Source organism: Branchiostoma belcheri, unplaced genomic scaffold (genome assembly GCF_001625305.1).
Source record: "Branchiostoma belcheri isolate BF01 breed outbred unplaced genomic scaffold, Haploidv18h27 scaffold7, whole genome shotgun sequence".
NCBI lineage: Eukaryota > Metazoa > Chordata > Leptocardii > Amphioxiformes > Branchiostomatidae > Branchiostoma > Branchiostoma belcheri.
The window spans coordinates 5,368,511-5,390,434 of NW_017804353.1; the positions used below are offsets into that span (position 1 = coordinate 5,368,511).

Genomic DNA, 21,924 nt, shown 5'->3' on the forward strand with positions numbered 1-21,924 from the left:
TCTGACGTCCTCTACAGCAATTTGTCAGCCCTTTGTGACTACATGCACCCATCACTGACGTCTGCAACAGTCTTACATTTCCTATCATAACAAGCCAGATTTTTTTTAAGGATTTTAGGCTTAGTTCTAATCTGATTGCTTGACTTTGAGTATTTACACATCTACATCTTGCACAATATATCTTCTTTTGTCAAGTGACTAGCAGTTGACTGTTATTCAAGGAAATACAGAGTGTACCAGGTAACACAGCCATACAGTATCATAAATTTGGATTTACTTTATGGGAGAGGGAATTTACTAATTTTTAAAAGAGACTGTACATGTGCATGACAACGAATACTCTGATGACTACCTACTTGTTGAAGATTAGAAAACATACCGGTAAATTCAACGGACATTTTAACTTCATTTTGTGATGAAATTTTTTGGGGGAGTAATCCTGTAAATTTGTCTTTTGGCTGGATCAAAGAAGGGACAACTTCTTGTTGACAATAAACATAGAAGGTCTTCAACAGTCAAACCAAAGATTTGTATGGATGGTTATCGAGCTTTATGTCCCTAATCAAATGAGTGCACCAAGGCACATAGCATGACAAGGTAAAAAAATTCTCTTGTGAAAATTGAAGAACAAAATACATGACTGTAATATTCAACACTAGACTGTGATAAGATCTGGTTTGTTGGAAAGTACAGTGATAGGTGCATCGTAATAGTGGTCAAAGTACAAATGCTGCAGAATACCTTCTGGTAGAGCTCCCCAAATTCCCACATCCTACACTTTGGCACTGCTGTGAGGTTGAACGGGTCGTTTCCGCGTCGAGTGCACTTGTTACATGCACTGACCACGAGATTCTTCAAACCTTGTCGGAAGGCACTGTTCGATATGCTGTAGATGATGCAGTTGAAGAAGCTGTTACTGATCCCGAGCCACGACAGGCCGAACCGAACGATTGGGTTCAGTTTCATCCCCATGACCGACTGCACAACGCGCACGATCGTGTATGGCAACCACGAGACGTAGAAGGCAGTGATGACCGTGAAGAGCATCATTGCGGCTCTGCGCTCGTGGTGGCTGCGAGACTGGGACTCGCAGTTTGGGGTCTCCTGCGACTCGCGACTGGATCCCTTCCGGTACATGGACTCCCCGCGGGAGTTGGCCTGGTGCTTGGCCTTGGTCGTGTAGGACGTCGGGTAGTGGTCGCTTTCGCTCTGGAAGCGCGTTTCGAGCTCCCGGACCTTCCCGATCTCCTTGGAGTGGTGTCGGCAGATCTTGAAGATGTGGTAGTACGTGAAGCACATGATGACGGAGGCGGGCAGGTACAGGATGCAGATGATGAATATGGTGAAGTATATGTCGGTGGCCCAGGACTGGACCTCGCACTGGAAGGCCTCCATGTCGTAGGTGCTGGTGCCCCAGCCGATCAGGATGGGAAAGCAGATGCAGATGCTGAAGACCCATGCGAAGATGATGCAGATGCGGGTGTTGCGCATGGACATGATGGCCTGGTAGTTGAGTGGCTTGATGATGGCAATGTACCGGTCGATGCTGATGGCCGCCAGGTTGGCAATGGAGACGCTGGTGAGCATGGACACAAAGTAGCTGTAGACAAGGCAGGAGGTGGAGCCGTAGGGGCCCAGCTGGTGGAAGGTGACCATCACCGGGAAGATGCAGGTGAAGCCGACAGCAAGGTCTGAGATGGCCAGCGTCTGGATGAAGATGCTCATGGTGTTGCGGAGGGATGGCTCGTACTGGTACACCACGATGACGATGACGTTGCCGATGATGATGAGGATGGTGACGATCAGCATCAGCACCCCTTCGATCAGGTCGACCACAAGGAGCGCACCTGGTGCCTCCTCCGCACAGTTGGTGAAGTAATCCGTGAAATTCCCTGCTGTCTGGCAGTTGTATGCCCCGGCCGTCGTGTTCCAGTCCCCATCGGGAAAAGGAAGCAGCGCGCTGCTGTTTGGTTCGGCTGTCATTGTTCTGCAGCAATTTTCTACCTCAAAAGATGCAGACAGCAGTCCAGTTCATAGCTCAGGGCATAAATGATGTGTCTCGAATGAGATGATTCCACCGCGAGGGTCTGTCTGCAATCAGTAAAGCAGTCACATTTTTCACCCTGCCTTTCACAACTCTTTCGTCAATCTTTTCTCAGCCTGTAGCCACATAACTGCCGGATCGGTCGGCCTGGATGATCTGACTGTGCCAGTTTAACTTCGTTGGAAGGTTTCAATTTTCACAGAATCGTTCTGCAGGACAACGCCAGCAAACAGTTCAGGCAATGAAATTCATTGCGCGGCTTTGGGGTGCCTCAAGAGACCCCTCACCAAAATCCATCAAAGCACCGTTCATTGAATGTCTGAATGAAGCAGCACTTGCATCGATTCATGGCCCGGGAGCGGTTATCCTTCCCACATCTTCTGAGCAAAAACCAGAGTCTGCTGGGCTAAAAAATTCCCTCTAAGAGGCATTCCCCCAAATCAACATCCTTTTTCTGCGGTTCAAAATCTCCTGAGGTAGACTGTACTCACAGAGCACCTGAGTCCATACACCGGTTTCCGCTCTCTCCTCAGAACTTCTCGAGTAGCGCCAGGAGCCCGTTTTCCGCGTCTGCTCCCCTCCAGTCGGCACGGAGAATGCTCAGTCAAATCACCCGTGGTCTGCCTATTACCTCATATCCCGGCAGCGCCAAGTGCGGCGGGAAAAAATTATGCAAATCCCGGGCTGTCATTGGTGCACGTGAGTCATTACTGGGAGGGAAGAACGTTCCCACCTCCTTGTTATACATCGTGGTATGAATAATTGTCAACAGTGCTGTCTCTTGCGAACAGTAAGGGGTGGCATATCTGGGTCTTCCAGACAGTTAGGCACAAGTGCGCATCATGCAAATGAGCCTTTCTCAGTATTCAGGAACCGTCCTCGAATGCCCAGATGTCAGTGGTTTATTAATATTGATCACTTCTATAAATAGAAGCACGCACGGGCCGGGCAACATCAATAATATATGTGGCCCTCATCACCTACATACTAATCCTACAGAGTTGAAGCCTTGATTCTTGTATAAACCCTGGGATGATACTGCATTGAGACAATAGGAACCAGGTGTGAGAATTGTTTTGTCAGGGCTGGTGCCGACAAAGGCCGAGCAATCAACGAGGCTTCAGCGAACAAGGTAATCACATTCAGGAGATTTAATATGCACTCACCAGTTCCCCACGGGACTCTATTAAAAGCTGAATCAAGCTTTGTTGTTGCCAGGGGACCAAGGTAATTGTTTCTTTGGCTCTTTCCCCATTTTGCTGTGCAGGCTATACTTACTCTGTGGGTGGGGGTCGGTGGATTAATGTAACTGACCAGGCCTGCCAAGGCAACCTTCCTCTCTAGGAAAATGGGGGATCTATCATGATTACTGGGTTATTTCTCTTTACTAGAGGAAAATGATGAAGAAATGGGAAGGTTTATTACAGGAATCTTACTGATGTAAGCTGAAATATTTTGAAATATTCTGAAATTAAAGCTTCTTGGTATAAGACTAGTTAATGTCCAATAAAAGTATTCATATGACTTTCAGCATAATGCACTGTTGACTACAATGTAGTTTTTTTAGTCAAACCTAATCAAGCTATTGCAGCTTTTACACTATACAACTGATTGGTACCAAGTTCTACAGGATAATAATTTATTGGGAGGTTTGCATCACCATTAAAGTTTAATGATAATTGCCTCCAGTGTTGCCAAGGGGTGTGGGACAGACACTTGGTCTGCTTCACTAATTTGTACAAACCAAAATTCAGGTATCAAATAAAATTATTCTCGACTGTAAGAGCTTTGCATGGGCAGTTGATGCTTCTTATAAATCATCTCTCCTCTGCTCCACAGGGAAAATTAATCTGTGTTTTATTACAGCATTGAAAGCAGAGAATAATGAAGAGTGATTCTTAATGTGCCCGAGTCCTTTTGGTTTATGATTTTGATTAATACGAAACCCAGATGAAAAGGACAAGCTTCAGCAATTCTGGCACAAAAAACAAAATTTCTACATGAAGAAATATTTCAACACCTACATTCTTGAAGTTTGCAGTAATGCTAGCAGACTTTATTCCATTTAGCTATCATCCAATATAGTATGAGGACAAACACACAAAAAACACAGCTACAGGTTAATCAAGTTCATACTTCACCATTCTCCATACATCCCGATTCATTACAAGTTTGGCAAGCCTAACCATTGCCTTCTATCTGCACCAATTTGTCTACATGACCCACTAACCTCTGCCCTGTGGGGTCCCAGTTTAAACTCAGATTTATTTTCCTGGTTACTTCTAGGGAGTAACAATGTGTGTCACTCTTCTGATACAGAACATAACTCCAGTACAATCAGTTTCTGTACGTTAAACACAAGGACCCACTAAATTTTAAGTAGGCAATGATTGCAATGACTGAAGGATTTAAAGAAACTGACAGAAAAATTAAGATACAGAAGGGTAATTATATTTTGCCATCTACCTTTTCATCTGGTAGAATTCCAACCACTAGTACTAGTCATGCAAATTTTTTTCAAACATTCATGCCAGATTAGTACATATGTGCATACAGTAAGAATAGAAAGACATATATACAAGTATATATATAAGTATGTAAGAAAAGGTTTGCTGGACCAACTTTATTGCAATAAAATCCCAAATATAAATCTCAGTTTGAACAAGGCAACTCTCTGCTTGAATAGAATGCAAATTTCTGTTCCTCTGGATGTACGTCAAGACCTGGATGTGTTGCCAACCGTTATACCAGCCAGTAAAAATTGCTACAGCGTTCACATATACTTACAGAAATTGGAACCCTTTAACCTGTTCACCTCTGTTAAATTTGAGATATTCAGCTAATACTGTAGATGTGAGCAGCATGCTGACCATGTTCACAGACAACGTTTGGCATTTACAAAGATTATTATTGGACCCTACTGGTACATGTATATGGAGGGAACATTCATTTGGCTTTATGGCAAAGAGGAGTGAGGAAACAGTAATAAAGCTAAGGGTTCCCACCAGCATCTCAAAATGACCTTATTTTATGGTCTGGAAATAGTGAACTAGTTCCTGCTCGTAAGTGTTGAGTATTATTTATTTCTTACCTGAAGGGGAGGATTGGGCAAGGCTGAAGGAGCCTATAATTGCCTCCTTGGTTTGATTGTAAAGCATTGCCCTTCTTATCCCTATCCCCCATGAAACACATGACAAAAACAGCTCTCTTTAAACATCAAACACGTTTAATCATTACATAATAACATAGATGACTTTTCTAAATTGCTGTACATACAATTTTGTGGAGTTAATCTTTGGGAAGAATGTGAAACAAAAGTCATCAGATTTGGTTGATGTCATTGATACAATCAATCTACGGTTTGTTACAGAAGCTGTGTGTGAAGCTTCTGCATTCTGGATAATGTCCCTTTGTTTGAAGTAAGTATTTCAGCTGCTTTTTTTCACTGAATCAAACTACATTTCTATGTACCAATTTTGTGATACAGGTTTCCAAGAAACAGATAAGTCACTTCCAGTTGCTGACAGACGAAGTGCTGCATTGCAGTCATGACATCACCTTACGAGTCCTCCATGACGGCTTATTCTACAGCAAGACCAAACTGATGGGAGAGCCTCCTTCCCATAAGGAATATTTTGGAAGCAAATATATTCATAAAGCTGGGACCATCACCCTTCTTCTATATTGGAGATGACATCTTTATAGCATGTTTAATACTGCTATATTGTATGATATTTCAGCAAGCCTTCGGGATTGATTCCCCTTCTTGTTAGTATTTTGCTACAGTAACATGGGATTTCCTGACCTTGCTGCAATAAACCATTTACAACAAGCACCTACCAATTGTATTCTCTTGATGATGAACCTCATTTGCTGAGAAATTTGTGTGCAGTTTTTGAGAGGAAAGAAACTTCATTTCTCTAACGTTACACCGTCAATTTTTATCAGTTTCAGTTTATAGATACACATTCCTAATGTGGACAATCTTCACTCTTTACAAATGTATAATTACTTCATGTGTTAGATAAATATAGAAAGCAAAACTGTACTTAAAAAGCCTAATGCGTCAAGGTATTTTTAGCTCAAGTAGCTGAGGTTTAATTGCGAACTGGGGACAACGTTCATTCTTTATAATTACTGCACGTGTTAGGTACCAGAAAGGAAAACTAAACCGTTTAAGGGATAAAAGCCTAATGCATCAAAAGGTATTTTTAGCTCAAGGAGCTGAGGTTTCTTTGATAATTGAACCTCAGCTACTGGAACTAAGAATACAATCATGTACCTTTTGATGTACAATGCTTTCATCCATTAAAAGGTTAGACTATTACTGTTTTCCTTTCTAGTACCTTCAATGCAGCCATCCTCAAGAACATCTTATTTCAAAGTTTGACATGAAATTGATTTTTAGTCAGAGTTACAATGATGAAGGGTGCTCTAGAGAGAGCTATACTTAAATATGTATTACTTAAAACTGTGTCCAGAAAAGAGAATATCTGGTCCCTGATGATATTCTGTTCTGAATGAGTGACGGATTGGGAGCAGACTGGTGAAGAGAGCTAGTTAATCCATATTTCTGATGGACCAGTGAAGTCACAGAGGACATGATGGTGTGAAAAACCTTCCAGAAATGGTGATTGGTAGATGTATGGGGATTAACCTTCAACTGAACAACTCAAATTAGTATCCATCTATTGAGATTAATTCATAATCATACAAATCCCTCTGTCGGATTCCTCATATTTACTGTGACAAGCCTCAAACGCACTTAACATTTCTACCCAGGTGTAAATTTGGTGCCTGACTTCTGTTTGGGAGTTGAGGACAATGAAAGGAGCGGGATGGGCTCCACCTTCCAATACCGTGCCCTGGACACAGCAAATGAACAACCCACTGCTTCTTTGGCCTCAAAAGGCTATGGGGCCCTTCCCTTCCCTTCCAGAAGCTTGCAATGCCCCTTCACCCACTTCAGTACCTGTCTCATGTCAACCTGTGACAACATGACATAACCCAAGTCTTCCATCATGCTATTTTTGCCCCCTACTCCCAGCCTCACATTTCACCTGTCCTGACTCATAATTCAGCTGACTTCCATGAAACACTGCTGAGTGTCATACTTAGCAAATCTGACAGGACACTTCTGTTCTTAGTGTCGTGTTTCTTCTCCGGTTTCAGTCCACCGATGTATCCAATTTGTCAAGGAGAGACCACGCCAAACCTGCTCAGTTCATAAAAAGGAATCGATTGGGGGTTTTACAACTTACATTCATTCATTTTGTAAAAAGTAATCGATAAGGGGTTTTACAAGTTACACCCACACCAACTCCACCAAACTGCTCATAAAACATGCATGATTCTACCAAATTTTGCCTTCACCTTGTACATGACTACAAAAATTCTTCCTCTGCCATATTTCCGCTGACTGGTATGGCTGAAAAGGTCGTCCTTTGTCATTCTAGTTTACACAAAACATATTCGTGCAGCGCTAGGTGACTTGACATTGCACGGCCTGAAATATTATCCACATTGTGCAACACGCTATACAAATCCAAGCCCTGACTATTCCATGAACACCACGTAAGACGCACATGTACGTTATAACATGATGGATATATTGGGGCCGGTGCTGTTTGATCCTTGTTCTTGGGCGGAGGCACTATCTTTGACCACATGACTATCGACAAAGTCATCAGGGGAAAGATTTACGAGTTGTCTCGGAGTCATCTTCAGCCATGCAAATAACTGCTGCATTATCTGGTCATTCCTGCTAAGGTGAAGTCAGGACAGGGTCGAGGAATGCCGCCCAGATGGCAAAACATCTATCAATGACAGACTCCTAACAGGGCAGAAATTATTCTGGGGGTTTTCAGAAGGAAAAGAGAGTGAAATCCAGTTAGCAATTCAAAACAAGGAATTCATGTTGTTTTTTTTGCTATATAATTTGTAAAACTTAGATAGATTCCATCATTTCCATCATTTCTAGAAATCTAAATCTAAATCTAAAGGCAGGTTACAAAATGATAAGAATCTGTAAAATGATTACAGCAATTTGAAATAACTCCCAAAGTTTGTTGACCAACTGTTATATTTTACTTGTGAGAATACCTTCCTTTCCCAGCTAGCTACGAAATATTCATTTACAACCTTGTTTTCCTCTCCATACATGGATGGCCCTTATGTGCCATATTGCTTTTGATCTTGAGTCTTTAGAATAGCCCTGTCCCGAGGGAAATGTGACTAATCTCAGAGGACCCATTACCTGAGATTAGACGAAAGAGGCTGAGAGGCGAGGCAGACGCCATTAGAGACTATTCCTGGAAAAACTTATTTTCTTTTGCTGCTTTTCATCTTGTAAGTAACACTCGGGTAATCCTGCGAAGATTACAAATTACTGTTAATGTTTTTCATGGGTTCTGCTGGAATAGGCCTTGTCACCTTCTATCAAAGGCACAAGGTGGGGGTTGTAAAAGTGACATTTCATTACCTTAGGTTACCTGTCGTTTGTGCAGCAGTCAACAATCGATCCATGCTCAGCCATAACACACAGATGAAACATGAAATGGAAAGAAAAACTTGAGTGGAAATCTGAGAATTGATTCAACCTTTGACATGTTGTGGCTGGAAATAATATTGTTGGTAGGATTTATTGCACACTTATGAAGCAGTAAGTGAATCGACCACTCTACAGCTGCACAGGATTAACTCATCTGTCTAAGTCAGAGTACATGCCCAGACTTAGATGGAGAGTTATGACTAGATGCTCTTGTGAAAGGTTTGTTTGTTTGCTTGAACCATTATTTATTCTTGAGAAGCTCAAGCTTTTCATGTAGGTCATGTGAGAAGAGGTAAGAGCAGTGTTCTTGCCAGCCTTAATTTTTTTCTGTCATCTCAATTTTGTTTTACGCAATATCATGTTGAACGCTGTGACAGGTGTGACAATCCTAAGGGGTCTGGGGTATGCTCCCCACTGAAATTTTGAGATGCCCTATGCACATGCACTGATTTCACCTTGTAACTTATCGTGCCTCAGTAGCAAATTGTAAGCACTAGAAAAGTAGCCATGCCCACACAGAAAGCTAGGCTAGGAATCTGTCTTCAGTGTTATGAAGTACTCCATCTGGATCTAGGCTCTTGCTGATTAAGGACCCAATCAATGGTTTTTCCACGAGTTTCATGCTAGTATACAGGCTTTAGAAGAACATTGTTCCAGATTGAAACTTTGATATCAACCCTTAAAGTCCTTTTCACTCCATCTGTCTTGTGGGTATGTCCATTCAACATAGTCAGAAACACACACAAGACTAAAACCACCGTATTAGGTACAAGGTAGTTCCAGAAGCCTGGGATATGAAAGGATTTCCTGCATGGTGTGGAGATACTTAAGTTACAGAGTGGAGATGTCGGGAAGCACAGAGTGTAGAGAGAGATAAAGCTAGCGGGTTATTCGTCATGCTCTCATTCAGTACAGGGAAATGTCCTTCAGTGCAATGGTGGTACATGGGTATATGTACATGTATTTCAACCTAATGACCACAATTTACTCAAAAAACTTGCCCCTTTTCCTTAATACCATGTGAAAACTAATTTTGACGTCAAGCAGACATTTCATTGATATAATTAACACAAATAACCTACCAAAAATTATTTTAAATAATAATTTGTTCTTTTAATACCAAAATGAACGCCATATTATATAACAGCTCTGTACCATGTTCAATTGATTAAAATGGTTTCACTAAATCTCCTTCAAAGCATCGGATTCTGCAACATTTTCAAACATTTTCTGAAATTAAACACCGTATTTTTGTTCTTGAAAAATGAGGCTTCCTTTTGCAAGAATTTTGCATAACAGCAGGGAAAGGTCTACCAGATATACCTTCTCAAAAACAGAAATTCAGATTCCTGAGCTCCTGACAGCTTACAATAAAGACAGCCAATACTTCATGGACTAATCCTTCCCAACAATCCACCAGAATCAATCATACATCATCCTGTAGTTACAGTGTAAGCAGCTGTGATCCACTCTGCATGACAACTACTACAGAATACAGGCGTGGCTTCTACTTCTTATCAAATGGAGAAGACGAATGACATGTGCAAAACCTTTTGCACACTGAAGGGGGGGGCACTTAGTGTATGGAATAGTACTAAAAGTAAACTGTCCTGTCCACACACTGATCTGGCTAAAAGTCACAGAAAACTAAATCCCTTATTCTCCTGCTCGAAACATTAACTCCTGCAAACTCTTAAGAAGAGCCTTGGGCAACAACAAAGATGATGATTTTAATGCGGGGATAAAGGATGGTGAGATAAGTACCCATTAGCAAGGGCAGATGGTGAATTCAGCAAGGGCAAACTAATCACCCCTATTGAACACAGGAACTGAAGTGCCAGGAATAGCCCGGAGCATCCTTCATGCTCTCACACTCTTAACAAGCTTTCCAACACACAGGAACTTGTTTTTATCTGATGAGTACTTGGAGTGAACGGAATGTCACCTTCACTGCAGCTGTAAAGTTGCATGACTCACATAAATTTTGTACTTTTTCTGCTACTTTTAGGAAGTTACATGTAACATCTGTGTCCATAATATCACCAGGGTCCATAATATCACCTTGAGAAACAGTGTTCTTAAAGATATTTTACTGCAACACACTTTTGGTATGCACTCCTTCACACATCAAATGTACATACCTAGGGTATGTTGCAGCAAGGAGCTTTCATCACGGTGATTAAAGCTCCTTGGTTGCAGTAAAAATATCTTTAAGTACACTTTTTCTCAAGGTGGTGATATTATGGACCCTGGAGACATTATGGACACAGATGTTACTTTTATTATCTGTTCAATATCTGTTTAATCAACACAGTGCTGGAGGGCTGCATATGAAGCTGATGAAAACTATAGCATGCTGCTTTGGGTTGCAGACATGGAAGCACAACTTATACTTTAGATTTCTATGATACATGTAAAAAATAAAGTTTTCCAGCAATATTCGTCTTTTGGAAATAGAAAATATAAAAAAAAACAATTTATGACATGAAAACCCTTTAATTTTAGCTGACCAAACAGTTGTTATCGTCCCTGGAAACTCTTTGATGTTAAGATGTTACAGTGACGACAATGTATAATCCGCCTGAGTGATGTAATCTTTGTAATTCCCACAAAGAAGATTTCACTTCAGCAGCTTTTCGGAGGTCACACTTATCCAAGTACATTTGCCCTTCCTAGAAACTGTGCTGAAAGGTTTAAAATGAGAGTGAGAACTCAAGTCAATCATACTTCACTGTGAAGGCAGAATATTCAAGCAGCACATATTTCAGCACCACAGACAGTGCCTTGAAGACTCGGGCCCCAAGGCTTCTACAGTAACTCTAAGTACAACAACTAGAAAGGTAACATTTGCAAAGCAAATGCATAATGTTAACCTTTGCATATGGTCTGCTCTGTTAATTCTTACTCTAACACATTCATATATATGGTGACAGGAGTCTAAATCCCTCCTGCTATAAAATTGCAACATGATGTAACCCAACATCAGTTAGCAAATGTTTTTCTTTGGTAAAAATAAAAAGGAAGAAAAGAGATGGTCCTATTAACTATTAGGACTAGAAACCTGATATGCCATTCTGAAAATCTGAAATTAACGCTCAGATATACCTGTCAAACATACTTAGGGAACTTTCAGACTTAAGCGGTATCAAGGTATCAAGTCACATACAATGGAAAACTTGTAGCTCTTGAATAAATACATTTGATCAGGAAAAGATTGATTTCATGATAATGTTCCTTCTCAAAGTGCAATTCATCCTAATCAGCAAATAAAACACATTAAGTGGAAACAGGGCAACTTTGATAAATCATAAAGATATGAATAATATCAACATAAATGTATTTTCTTCTGAACACTTGAGTCTCTCAAGATTGTAATTCTGGGGATGTTACTGATGTTGCACTTCGCATATCTCCCTCAATATCCCAAATACATGTATGAATGAAGGCCAACCAGTACTATCTGCTATGATCAGGAAGAATGGGAAAGGTGCCTCAGGAAAATATCTCAGCCTTGAGATACAGAATAACTAGATTACCTGCAAAATAGCCATGTACAGTGATAGGTATCATATCATGTAGTGTTATCATATAATGGGTGCTTCAGCCTTATCTACAATGTACATGTACAATGTAGATGTCTAATTCACCTATAACAGCGTGGGTTATATTACCGACTATGCAACAGCAATACATCTGTATCTTTGGTATAACACACCACCACATATATCATACTATGACAAATACTCTTTCTATGCAAGGTATATAATGTATGTTAATGAGATGCTGTAGGGGTGTGGGTGTGGTAGAGGAACAGAGCCTAAACAAGATTCTCATCTAAGTATCTTTCTTTACGTTGTATGAAAGTTGTATCAGTCCTCAGATGCATCCCAAATGATACACTGTCCTACATATTCAATAGAAGAAACAGTAGATAACAACAGATAAGTGGTTATGTGCTACAAGTATTGTAATTCACAAGAAACAGGATACTCTGGGCTTTACTTTCAGGTCAATTCTGTACACTTAAAGTTCTGGAATGGTGATGTGATTGCCCAATTTTCCTAGAAACGAGGGCAGAAGATGATAGAAATGAGGGCGGAAGAGGACAAGAGGCCACAGGATTTTTAAGGTCAGAGAAATTTTGCGTTCATGGGCATTGATAAAATCTCCTCAGCGTAGAAAGTGTTTCCTTTTGAAGATGTATGGAGCTACGCGTGCCTGTGACGCAGGTTTGCATAAATCGATAGAAGACATGAGCAGTGGAAGGGTCTCCTGAATGCTGATAACAAGCCCAGTAAAGCTAACTTAAGCTCCCAGCTGTACCCTTCACCTTCCATCACTGCTGCAAGGGGAACATTTTTTTGTCTTGGAGACAAGATGACGTGAATAAGAAGTAGAAGCCTGCAATTTTTGCATTAACAAAACACTGTGAACATTAAAATCCTTCATAAGCAAGAAAATTATGTATGGTTAAGATTCAAGTGTATTCTTATTACTAGAATTACAAACGGATACGAACAAATGATTTTACAAATGGAACTATAAAATCATGAATGTTGAGTATTAAGGTATGATTAGGAATGACTTACAAGAACAAGATGTCAGACTAGAAAAGTTCTGTCATGCTCTTAGCTACTAGCTACATCATTCACCTTCAATCACAGTAGCTGGAACAATAACTAACGAAAAAGTAAACTTAGATGCCTGCCAGTTCTGGAAGGTGTTATAATGTGTGCAGTAATGGTTTTGTACAGGAAGTACTTTTCCCAAGCAGCAGCAATTTCTCACCAGGTCCTGACTAACATAACCATCATCTATCTACATCCATCTTTAACCTACATGCCAAAAATCCTTCCTTGAGTTCTTGCCATCCGAAGTGTCCAGTACAACAACCATATATCAAACTATAAACTTTTTACCCTTAGCGTCAAAGCTCATCTACATGTGTATGTTGGTAAATTCCATAATGGAGTTTTGAGGCTTTAAATCGAGACAGCTCATCTCAAACTTTTGGTTTCTTTTCTGTCAACCTTCTTCAGGAGTGATGATTCAATTACTGAGAACTGGGAACCTGTGACTCGAGTAATGAATCGTAATTGCCTAGCAGGCTAGCTGTCTTTGCTGTGTTGATCTTATAAGTATCAAAACTTCATTACAAAACTTTTTACATGATTAAAGACTTGCAATTTGCAGAAGTTTCTGATGATGACGAATGTAAGGATTTGGCCATGAATACTGATAACAAGATGAGTAAAGCTCCGTCCTTCGCCTTCAATAATGGCCCCACAGAATGGGAGAAAAACTAGAGACCTGTACAATGTCGCATAGTTTCTTCTGGGCCCACATGGTGAACAGTTAAACCACTTCTCAGAAAGCACAGCGTGGGTTGGTAAGATTCAGTGGGCATTTTTACCACAGCATTTAAAGAGTTGAGTTAAGCTCAGTCCTTCGCCTTCAACATTAGACCCACAGAATGGGAGAAAAACTAGAGACCTGTACAATGTCACATTTTTCTGCGAACAGTTAAACCACTTCTCAGAAAGCACAGCGGGGCTTGGTATGATTCAATGGGTATTTTTACCACAGGATTTAAAGAGATTGTGCAGTGATTAATGTTACAGGGACAATTGATGAGACTGACTCTGTAAATTCTAACTTTTAAGAGGAAGACTTGTTTGTAAATGTTTTGACAAATGATAGTACATTGTAGTTGATAACTATAGCCACTTTAAGCTAGCTAAGTGCATTCTACCAGCTGCATCCTTGACATTCTATTACTGTCAAAAGTATATCAGTCTAAGAAATCACAAGTTAGATTAGACGCCTGTAATTCTGTATTAGCATCACACTGTGCACAGTGGTATTCTTGATTAGAAAACACTTATCATAACAGAGAGGAAGATTTAACTTACTGTATGTTCTTATTACTACAATTACAGTTAATAGAAAAGACTGATGTTCTGAATGTGTGATAATGTACATGAATCATGTTGTTAGGAACTTTGGAAGAACAAAAAAAGTCATGAAACTACAAAACTTTATAGAGGATGGCAAAGGGTTTGAATAAGTTTTGACATTTTGAAAGGGTTTTATGAATGCGTGTTGTTACTATAGAACCATACAATGTATATCCAGGAATCTCAAAGAGCAAAATACACAGTCAATCAATACAAATGTTACTGTGAATGCTGAATGCCAAATCCTTCATTTTCTATCACTGATACAGTCCTTATTGAATCATTGGTAACAAGGCTTCAGACATGAGACCAGCCATCAACTGTAACAGGTAGGACAGAAATGAAGAAACCATACATTTAGAAGAAAGCATGCTATTTCAGATGATATGTAATGTTATGCATACAGACTGAGTTACAGATTTATGATTAAGACTAGATAGCATCATCACTAGATAGCTTTAAACAGTACGGTTTAGATGTACAAAGGTTAAGTGTAAGAAGTCCTTTGGTGTAAATGTAGCCAGCTGCCGCCGCACCAAGTGCCTGCAAAAGTGGTGTGTTACGCCAAAGGGCAGTTATACCACGTATACAGATTCACATTCACACAGACAAAGACAATGAAACCCCCATGAGAGCCTCATGGTGACTACTACTATTGTGCCCAAGTTCTACAGTCTCGTCCCTGACACTATTCATCAATGTCAAGGTGCTCAGGTGCTGATTATCATCGCCAGTTGGCTGCCGTAAGTGATCAATGACTTTCCCCTCCAGTGACAAACCTGGTAAAACTGGGACAAAGGCATTTATTAAAGTCACAAGTTTCCTTTTCAGCTATTGTCGTGTGGAGTATGACTTTGTTCAGACGTATAATTATGACTTGATTACACGTGATTACTATTTGGTAAGGTTAATTACAGAGCAAACGTCAGCCTTTCATTTGACTAAAAGACACAAAGTCATAATGTCATGTACTTTGTAATTGATGACTTATGTAACATGTTATCCAAGGGTAGAAGTCAACACAAGACAAATGACTAAGTTTTATCTTTTGAATAGACATTAGAATCAAAACTGGTGCACTTTACAGCATTTGCAGAAAAATCCTTTTTTCATATGTTCTTGAACTTATCTTGTGCACCTTTAAATGGTACTCAATAAAGCAGTTACTCAAGCAGGCATGACAGTTTTTTAAAATCTATCCAGTTGCTTGAGCAACTGTTTTCTTGAGTATGTCAATTTACTTACAACAGAGAGGTCTAACTCACATCGATGTACCTTTTAAGTTAAAAGCATTTATTTTTACCACATGTACACGTCTCTCCTTACAGCGGAGTGAGCCATGTAGTGAAATGGCACACCTGTCTGGAAACAAGACTTGAATAAAAATGTGAGGTGCAGTCATTAGTCCTCCACAGCATCAGTATTCCTGCAGCAGGAGTTAGACCACCGCTGCCTGAGTCCTGACCCTTTTACGTGCAGGTTGTGAGGATGAATAAGTGAATCAATGGTTTCAGATTAGCATCCACTTGACCTACCACACTGTAGCAGCTTTCTTAATATGTTATTTTTTATTTTATTTATTCATCTTCCAAACAGGTGGGTAGTACCAACAGTCTTTAGACTGGTTTCCATGGGAGCCCACAAAAATACAAACAATAAATACCAAATAATAATATAAAAATCAAAGTACAGATAACATAGGTGGGTTAATCAAATCATAAATTAGCATACACACTTATTAATGTCTAAGTATTGATTTAAAAAGTAGACAAACAATTACATGGAACCTGGTATGATACTTTAGAGACAGACTTGTTTTGCTTCACAATGGAAGGAAACAACGTCCAGTGGAGAATGAAGGAGCAGACCTTGCCAGACGGAGGAAAACCTGAGGGACACAGAATTGCCATTTCTCCGGTTGGACACTATCCAAGGACTCATGGACACAAAGCATAACCATGCAAGTCACCAAGCCATAATCCTCTTAGTCTCCCCTTCTGCATTTAGATTGAAATTTTCTACTGTCTGAGGAACAGGTCTATTGAAATGTCCTGCTGTTATAAATCAGAAAAATACTTTTGACTAGGTTTAAGCTAGCTTCTGGGAAACCAGTCAACCTTTTCCTTCATGTACACACATGCAGATTGTGTTGCATCACACAAACCAGCATGGCTGAGTGTCCAAAGACATAAATATCATGGGGAGGAACAACAAGAAAAAAACATGGGCGGGTGCTATTTCTTTAGTACAGGTAGACAAAATAAAAGTATGGATCAAGTTTCTGTTTGCCCCCTGTCTGAAATCTCTGTAATACTGACTGTAATACACATTCAGATGAAAGCCTCTGTGTCTATACTATCAACAGGACAGAGCATATTTATTCCCCTCCATGAAATGTTAGGAAGAAAAGCAAACAACTGAACAGGGATTTCCACCTGTAAGTGCTGACATAAATTCTAGCTGTCAGGCCTGGAACACAGGCCTGCATACATATAAAATTCATATTGAACGGTGTGTGGGTCTTTCTTTATTCCCATATTTTCATGACGGTCACGTTTCTACTTTCTGTCTACAACCCATGTCTGCAGAGTTGCACGTACTCGGTATTAAAGAAATTAGCTTTCATAGGGCGCAATCATAGCTTTGAATGCAAGGCCTCTATGCATGGTCTACTGGGAAGGAACCTTCTTGCTCAATACATGAGTAACTGTTAATATATAACTGTAGGGCTTGACATATTTTTTATTCCATTTCCTGTAATATGTGATATAATAAATAATACAGAGGTTGAAAACTGCTGAATATTTCTATCCAGCAGAGTTGCGAGTTGTTACGTAAGACAAAAGATCTTTTGTCCAATTTTTCATACTCGTTGACAGCCATTTAAGTCAGTTGTCAAATTTTTGTTGTTGCAAGTAAGTGTACATTCTTAGGAAACCAGAAAGAAAGCAGGCTGAGAACAAGTGGATTGAGTGACCTTCGCCTAACTGTCCTTCTCTACTGATAAAAAGGACCAATAGCGAACAAGTTTCATTGCCTACATCTATACCACTTACGCATGCCAACCCGCCGATCCATCGAAATATAAAACAGTCAACCGTTATTTAAGGACCAGCAGGACTGACGTCAACTGGGACAAAAATTGGGCCATAAAACCCCCATATGGGACACGCCCGGCCGGCGCTACATTGTTGTTCATTGCCTGTGAAGCATCTATCGACGATTTTTTGCCGACCGTCACAGTTTTTGAACAAAATCCAAATCTAGCCTGCCTGGAGATTTGCTGGGGTCCCCTCGCCTGAATGGTGTGAACTCAACTGAAGTCCTTTTTCTGATGGAGTTTTAATGGACTTTGGGATATTTGGTTCTGCCCTGAGTGCAGATTAATAGAATTATGATGTCTCTCAACTACAAGGCAATTGTCACTTTGCCCTTTTCCCTGATTGAGGCCAGTTACTCCCAATCTAGCATTATGATTCACATGTCCCTAATGTTATACAGTACTCTTGACTTGTAAAACTTTGAAGGGCATGCTATAACGTTACATTAAAAATAAATATATTTCCATAATTTTCTGGAATGGAGAAAGGCCATAACCATGGGAACTTTATGGTTTATGAAGAGCACTGTGAATGTGTAACTCAGTTTGTTGTAAAAACATTTTCATGTTCGTGTACTAAAGAGGCTTTTTTTATGGGTATTCAGGTCCCCAGTGTGTGATAACTATGCCAAAAACACTGCAGTCTTTATGGCTCAAGTAAGGTACACTACAAATGCTAATGTAATGTATTACTCTATACATGTACAATGTATGCACAATAGCATGATAGCAATTAAAGTCAGGTCCACAGTGGGGTCTCCATTTAGATGAAGTTAATTTGGAGCCCCGCAATTTGTGCAACACTGTATTAAACAAGATTAGTGATCATGCTAAATGGTAACGAGGTGCTCAACCATTTGGCAACTCATACATTACGACCACGCAAAAGCTTTGCATGTCTAAAAAGCCAAACGTCTCAGGAATACAAAATCAAGTCGACGGCTTGCCAGGCCTGCCCTCCTGCCCTTTCTATGGGATTAGACCAATCTTGATGTTAGCAACATGATACAGATTAATTAGAGTAATAAATCAAAGATGCTTAATTATGCCGTGACGTTTTACCTTAAAGTTGCAAATGTCAATTTTCCCCCAAGCCACTTGTAAAATGTTTGTAACACTGCATAATCAGACAGAAACCTGCAGTGCACAGCTAGAAAATATTGTCAACCCTCACCATACCTGTACATGCAGAAATTGTCATGGCTAACTCAATGCTCCTGATGTAGATTTCTCCCATGTTATATAAAATAAAAACAGTTGACACTGCACCCAACATCATTGAAGGAGTATTGACAATGTTGAGTTGTGGTCCAAACAAGTTGGTCGAACAAATTTTCTTCACAAACTTTTTTTCCTAGCCCTTTCCAAGCAAAGGTTGCTGAACTCAAATGTGTACAGCATTTCACCACCGAACTGATAGTGCATTAAGCATGGTGACAAGGCGTATGATAGAATCATAACACAGTCGTGGGCCACGGAGATACCGGGGCTCTGACGTCAGTCCCATGACCCTGGGGCGATCTTGTTGAAGAGTTGATAGTGTTTAGTGAAATGTTACCCTCGGGTTCCTGCATGATCATTGTCCTAGGCAGCCAGATGGAACAAAAATTACTGCAGCACTCACAACTCAATGAAAGGTTGGTAAGTTGGCTCATCATAGATTGTTAATTAGTTTCACTTGGTTTGACAAGATTGCTTTTTCATTCATTTACCTGATTTGTAGATAGTTATCACCTTTTATCGTCAATAATTGAACAAGAAGATCGCAGACTCCAAATCTTCATCAAGTCTTAACTCTATATTCCTGCCATCTGGTGGCCCAGAAATCTCAGTAACCAAGACCTATTGTACAGAAGAAAACAGGCCAGGAACAAGTGGAAGCCACCATCAGAAGAAGAAAATGGAGATGGATAGGTTTACACCCTATGAAAGCTTCCTGCTTCCATCACCAGAGCTTCTCCTGAGTAAAATCCTCAAGGTAAGACAAGGAGGGGAAGGCCACAGCTGTCTTGCAGGAGAGGTGTCAGCAAGGACTTAACTCAGCCAACACCTCATGGCCAGAGGTGAGGAAGACTGCATGCAAATGGATGCAGTGGAGACACTTCGCTGAAGCCCCATGCTTATACGAATGGGTGAAGAGGATTACGCCTCTTCCTGGAACTTTCTTCAGACCTTCACCTTCAACATAACGAATGCAAGGAGAAGTTTGAATCGGTAGATGTTTGCCATGGTTTGTTATCAACGAAGGATTGAGGTGTTCAAGAATTCATTCTTTCCTAGAACTATCGCAGAGTGGAATTCACTGTCACCAAGTACAGTAGGGGCATTGTCAATAGATAGCTTTAAACAATGTCTAGAGCTAGAAGTTCAAGGGTTAGGTGTAACAAGTCGATCGGTGTAATGTAGCCAGCTGCCGCCGCGCCGCGTGCCTGCGAAGCTGGTGTGTTACGCCGAAGGGCGGTTATACCGGCTAATATACAGATACAGATGGATGGCCACATGCAAGGATTCCATGTATTAACTGATTTTGATGGGTGTACGTCAGAGTACACGTGCATCGATCACATCTGGCTGGCAGTTGATGAGGGATTGTGTGTAGCAGCCCTGACACTCTCATTTCCCCACAAACCAGACCTGCGCCGCTAAGATACCGTGAGCGTTGACGTCAACACCGCCAGGTACGCGCCACGAGGAGATAAGTCGTCCTCAATGAAAGGTGTAATCCGCAGCTTCGGCTTGTCGTAAACACAGAGAGCAGACAAAAGCTGTGAAGATTCTCCCTTAATACTATGTGGGCGTCTTGTAAGTGGGACTAGCCGGATTTTCACGGTCCCAGAACCCCATCCCTTAATTGCTTTAATGGAAGTCAACTGTCGTTCATTCAACACTTAAGTTGTTAGAGCAAAAGTGCTCGCAAGAGCACACAATGGATGAACAAGATCTCATTGATTCAGAACTTCAGGCAATTCAGAGCTTTCAACCATGAAGAGACTTGGAGACAGGAATTTCTATCATCATTGGTGGCTCTTCTTTTTGGGACATGAGAAGAATGTTGAATACTCATTGACAAGCAAGCGTGGGCATGCCAATCCAACAGTGGATATAAAGTTGCGAAGGTATGTTGTCTAAGAACTCCAACTTCAAAAGGATAAAAGTCAAGTTCAACACCCGGAGAATACAAATGGCTTCATCAACACGTGTTTCCATTAAACCCAGCGGCGCACGTTACAGCACGTTTCCATCGATCATCGCCTCGGTGTGGCACCCGGCTCATATTTCACTGGACTTCCACCACGCTGCACACCGTGATTCATGAGAAACCTGATAATTTCCAAAGTTGCCATCACGCACAGTTTGGCTAATGTCGGCTCAACATGTACATCTGACCTTCAGTCAACACCTTTTCACTCAAGGTCAAAGTCAATGGCAGGCAATGCGGATTCGAAAGGTTGTTTCTTGTAACCACCTGTTTCAAGATATTTACATTAATAATGATATTCTAAGGATACAAATACAGGACCTGGTATACAATTTGCTCTTGAATTCCATTTGTAATGCGACCAATTAAATGTGCCCTTCTTTCAGATCTTGTAATATTCCTATCTAATACAAATTCAGTACCAAAAAAAGGCTAGAAGTTCCTCAGCAGGGAAGGATAGGAAATGACATGAAATATGGGAAATACATCCATTATCGTTACAATTGTTACTGTTGACAATTCACATTAAAGATCAGTTTGCACAAGGTAAGCCAAAGATTCCCCTATCCACATCACAGGATCTACCCAAAACAGATTTAAACACCAACAATGAACTTCATGTACAATGTACAATGAAGCTGTAACTCTGACCATGCATGATATTGACTGTGCTGTCACGAGCCACCTCAAAATCCCTTTCCTTTAATTTCTCTCTTCTAATCCTTAATCCAATGACTGAAACCACTGTGGGGGAAAACCTGACCTTTTTCTGTAGTGGGAGTTTAGCACAAGCCTGCTATGAGCTTGACAGTGACAAATCACAGCCATGTTGTGTGGTACCTCTGATGTACAACAGTACACTCCCATGATCATTAAGAACTGAGTGTCTAGGTGATGAATCCAGTCTTCTAGTCAGCATCATTATTTCCATCATTTGTCAGAACTTTGCCACTCATAATTGACAAAACTGTTGTCCTATATCCATCATCTTTGACAGAAAGAAAAGATCTGTGTGAAAAGATATGGAAAGAGATGTTATTAGACTCAGCTCAGTCTCCATGCAAAATTTGTCCT

The 21,924-nt window shown here is 40.6% G+C and overlaps 2 protein-coding genes across 3 annotated transcripts in view; both read right to left on the bottom strand.

Moving 5' to 3' along the window:
- Positions 1 to 21,924, bottom strand: part of LOC109484450 (rab GTPase-activating protein 1-like) — an 89,400-nt gene that overhangs the window by 47,520 nt on the left and 19,956 nt on the right. The gene's annotated exons all lie outside the window — the stretch shown is intronic.
- On the bottom strand, positions 403 to 3,155 carry LOC109484458 (probable G-protein coupled receptor 21). Its single transcript, XM_019787724.1, has one exon. It carries the CDS (start codon positions 1,981 to 1,983, stop codon positions 559 to 561), a length of 1,425 nt encoding a protein of 474 aa, XP_019643283.1. The 5' UTR covers positions 1,984 to 3,155; the 3' UTR covers positions 403 to 558.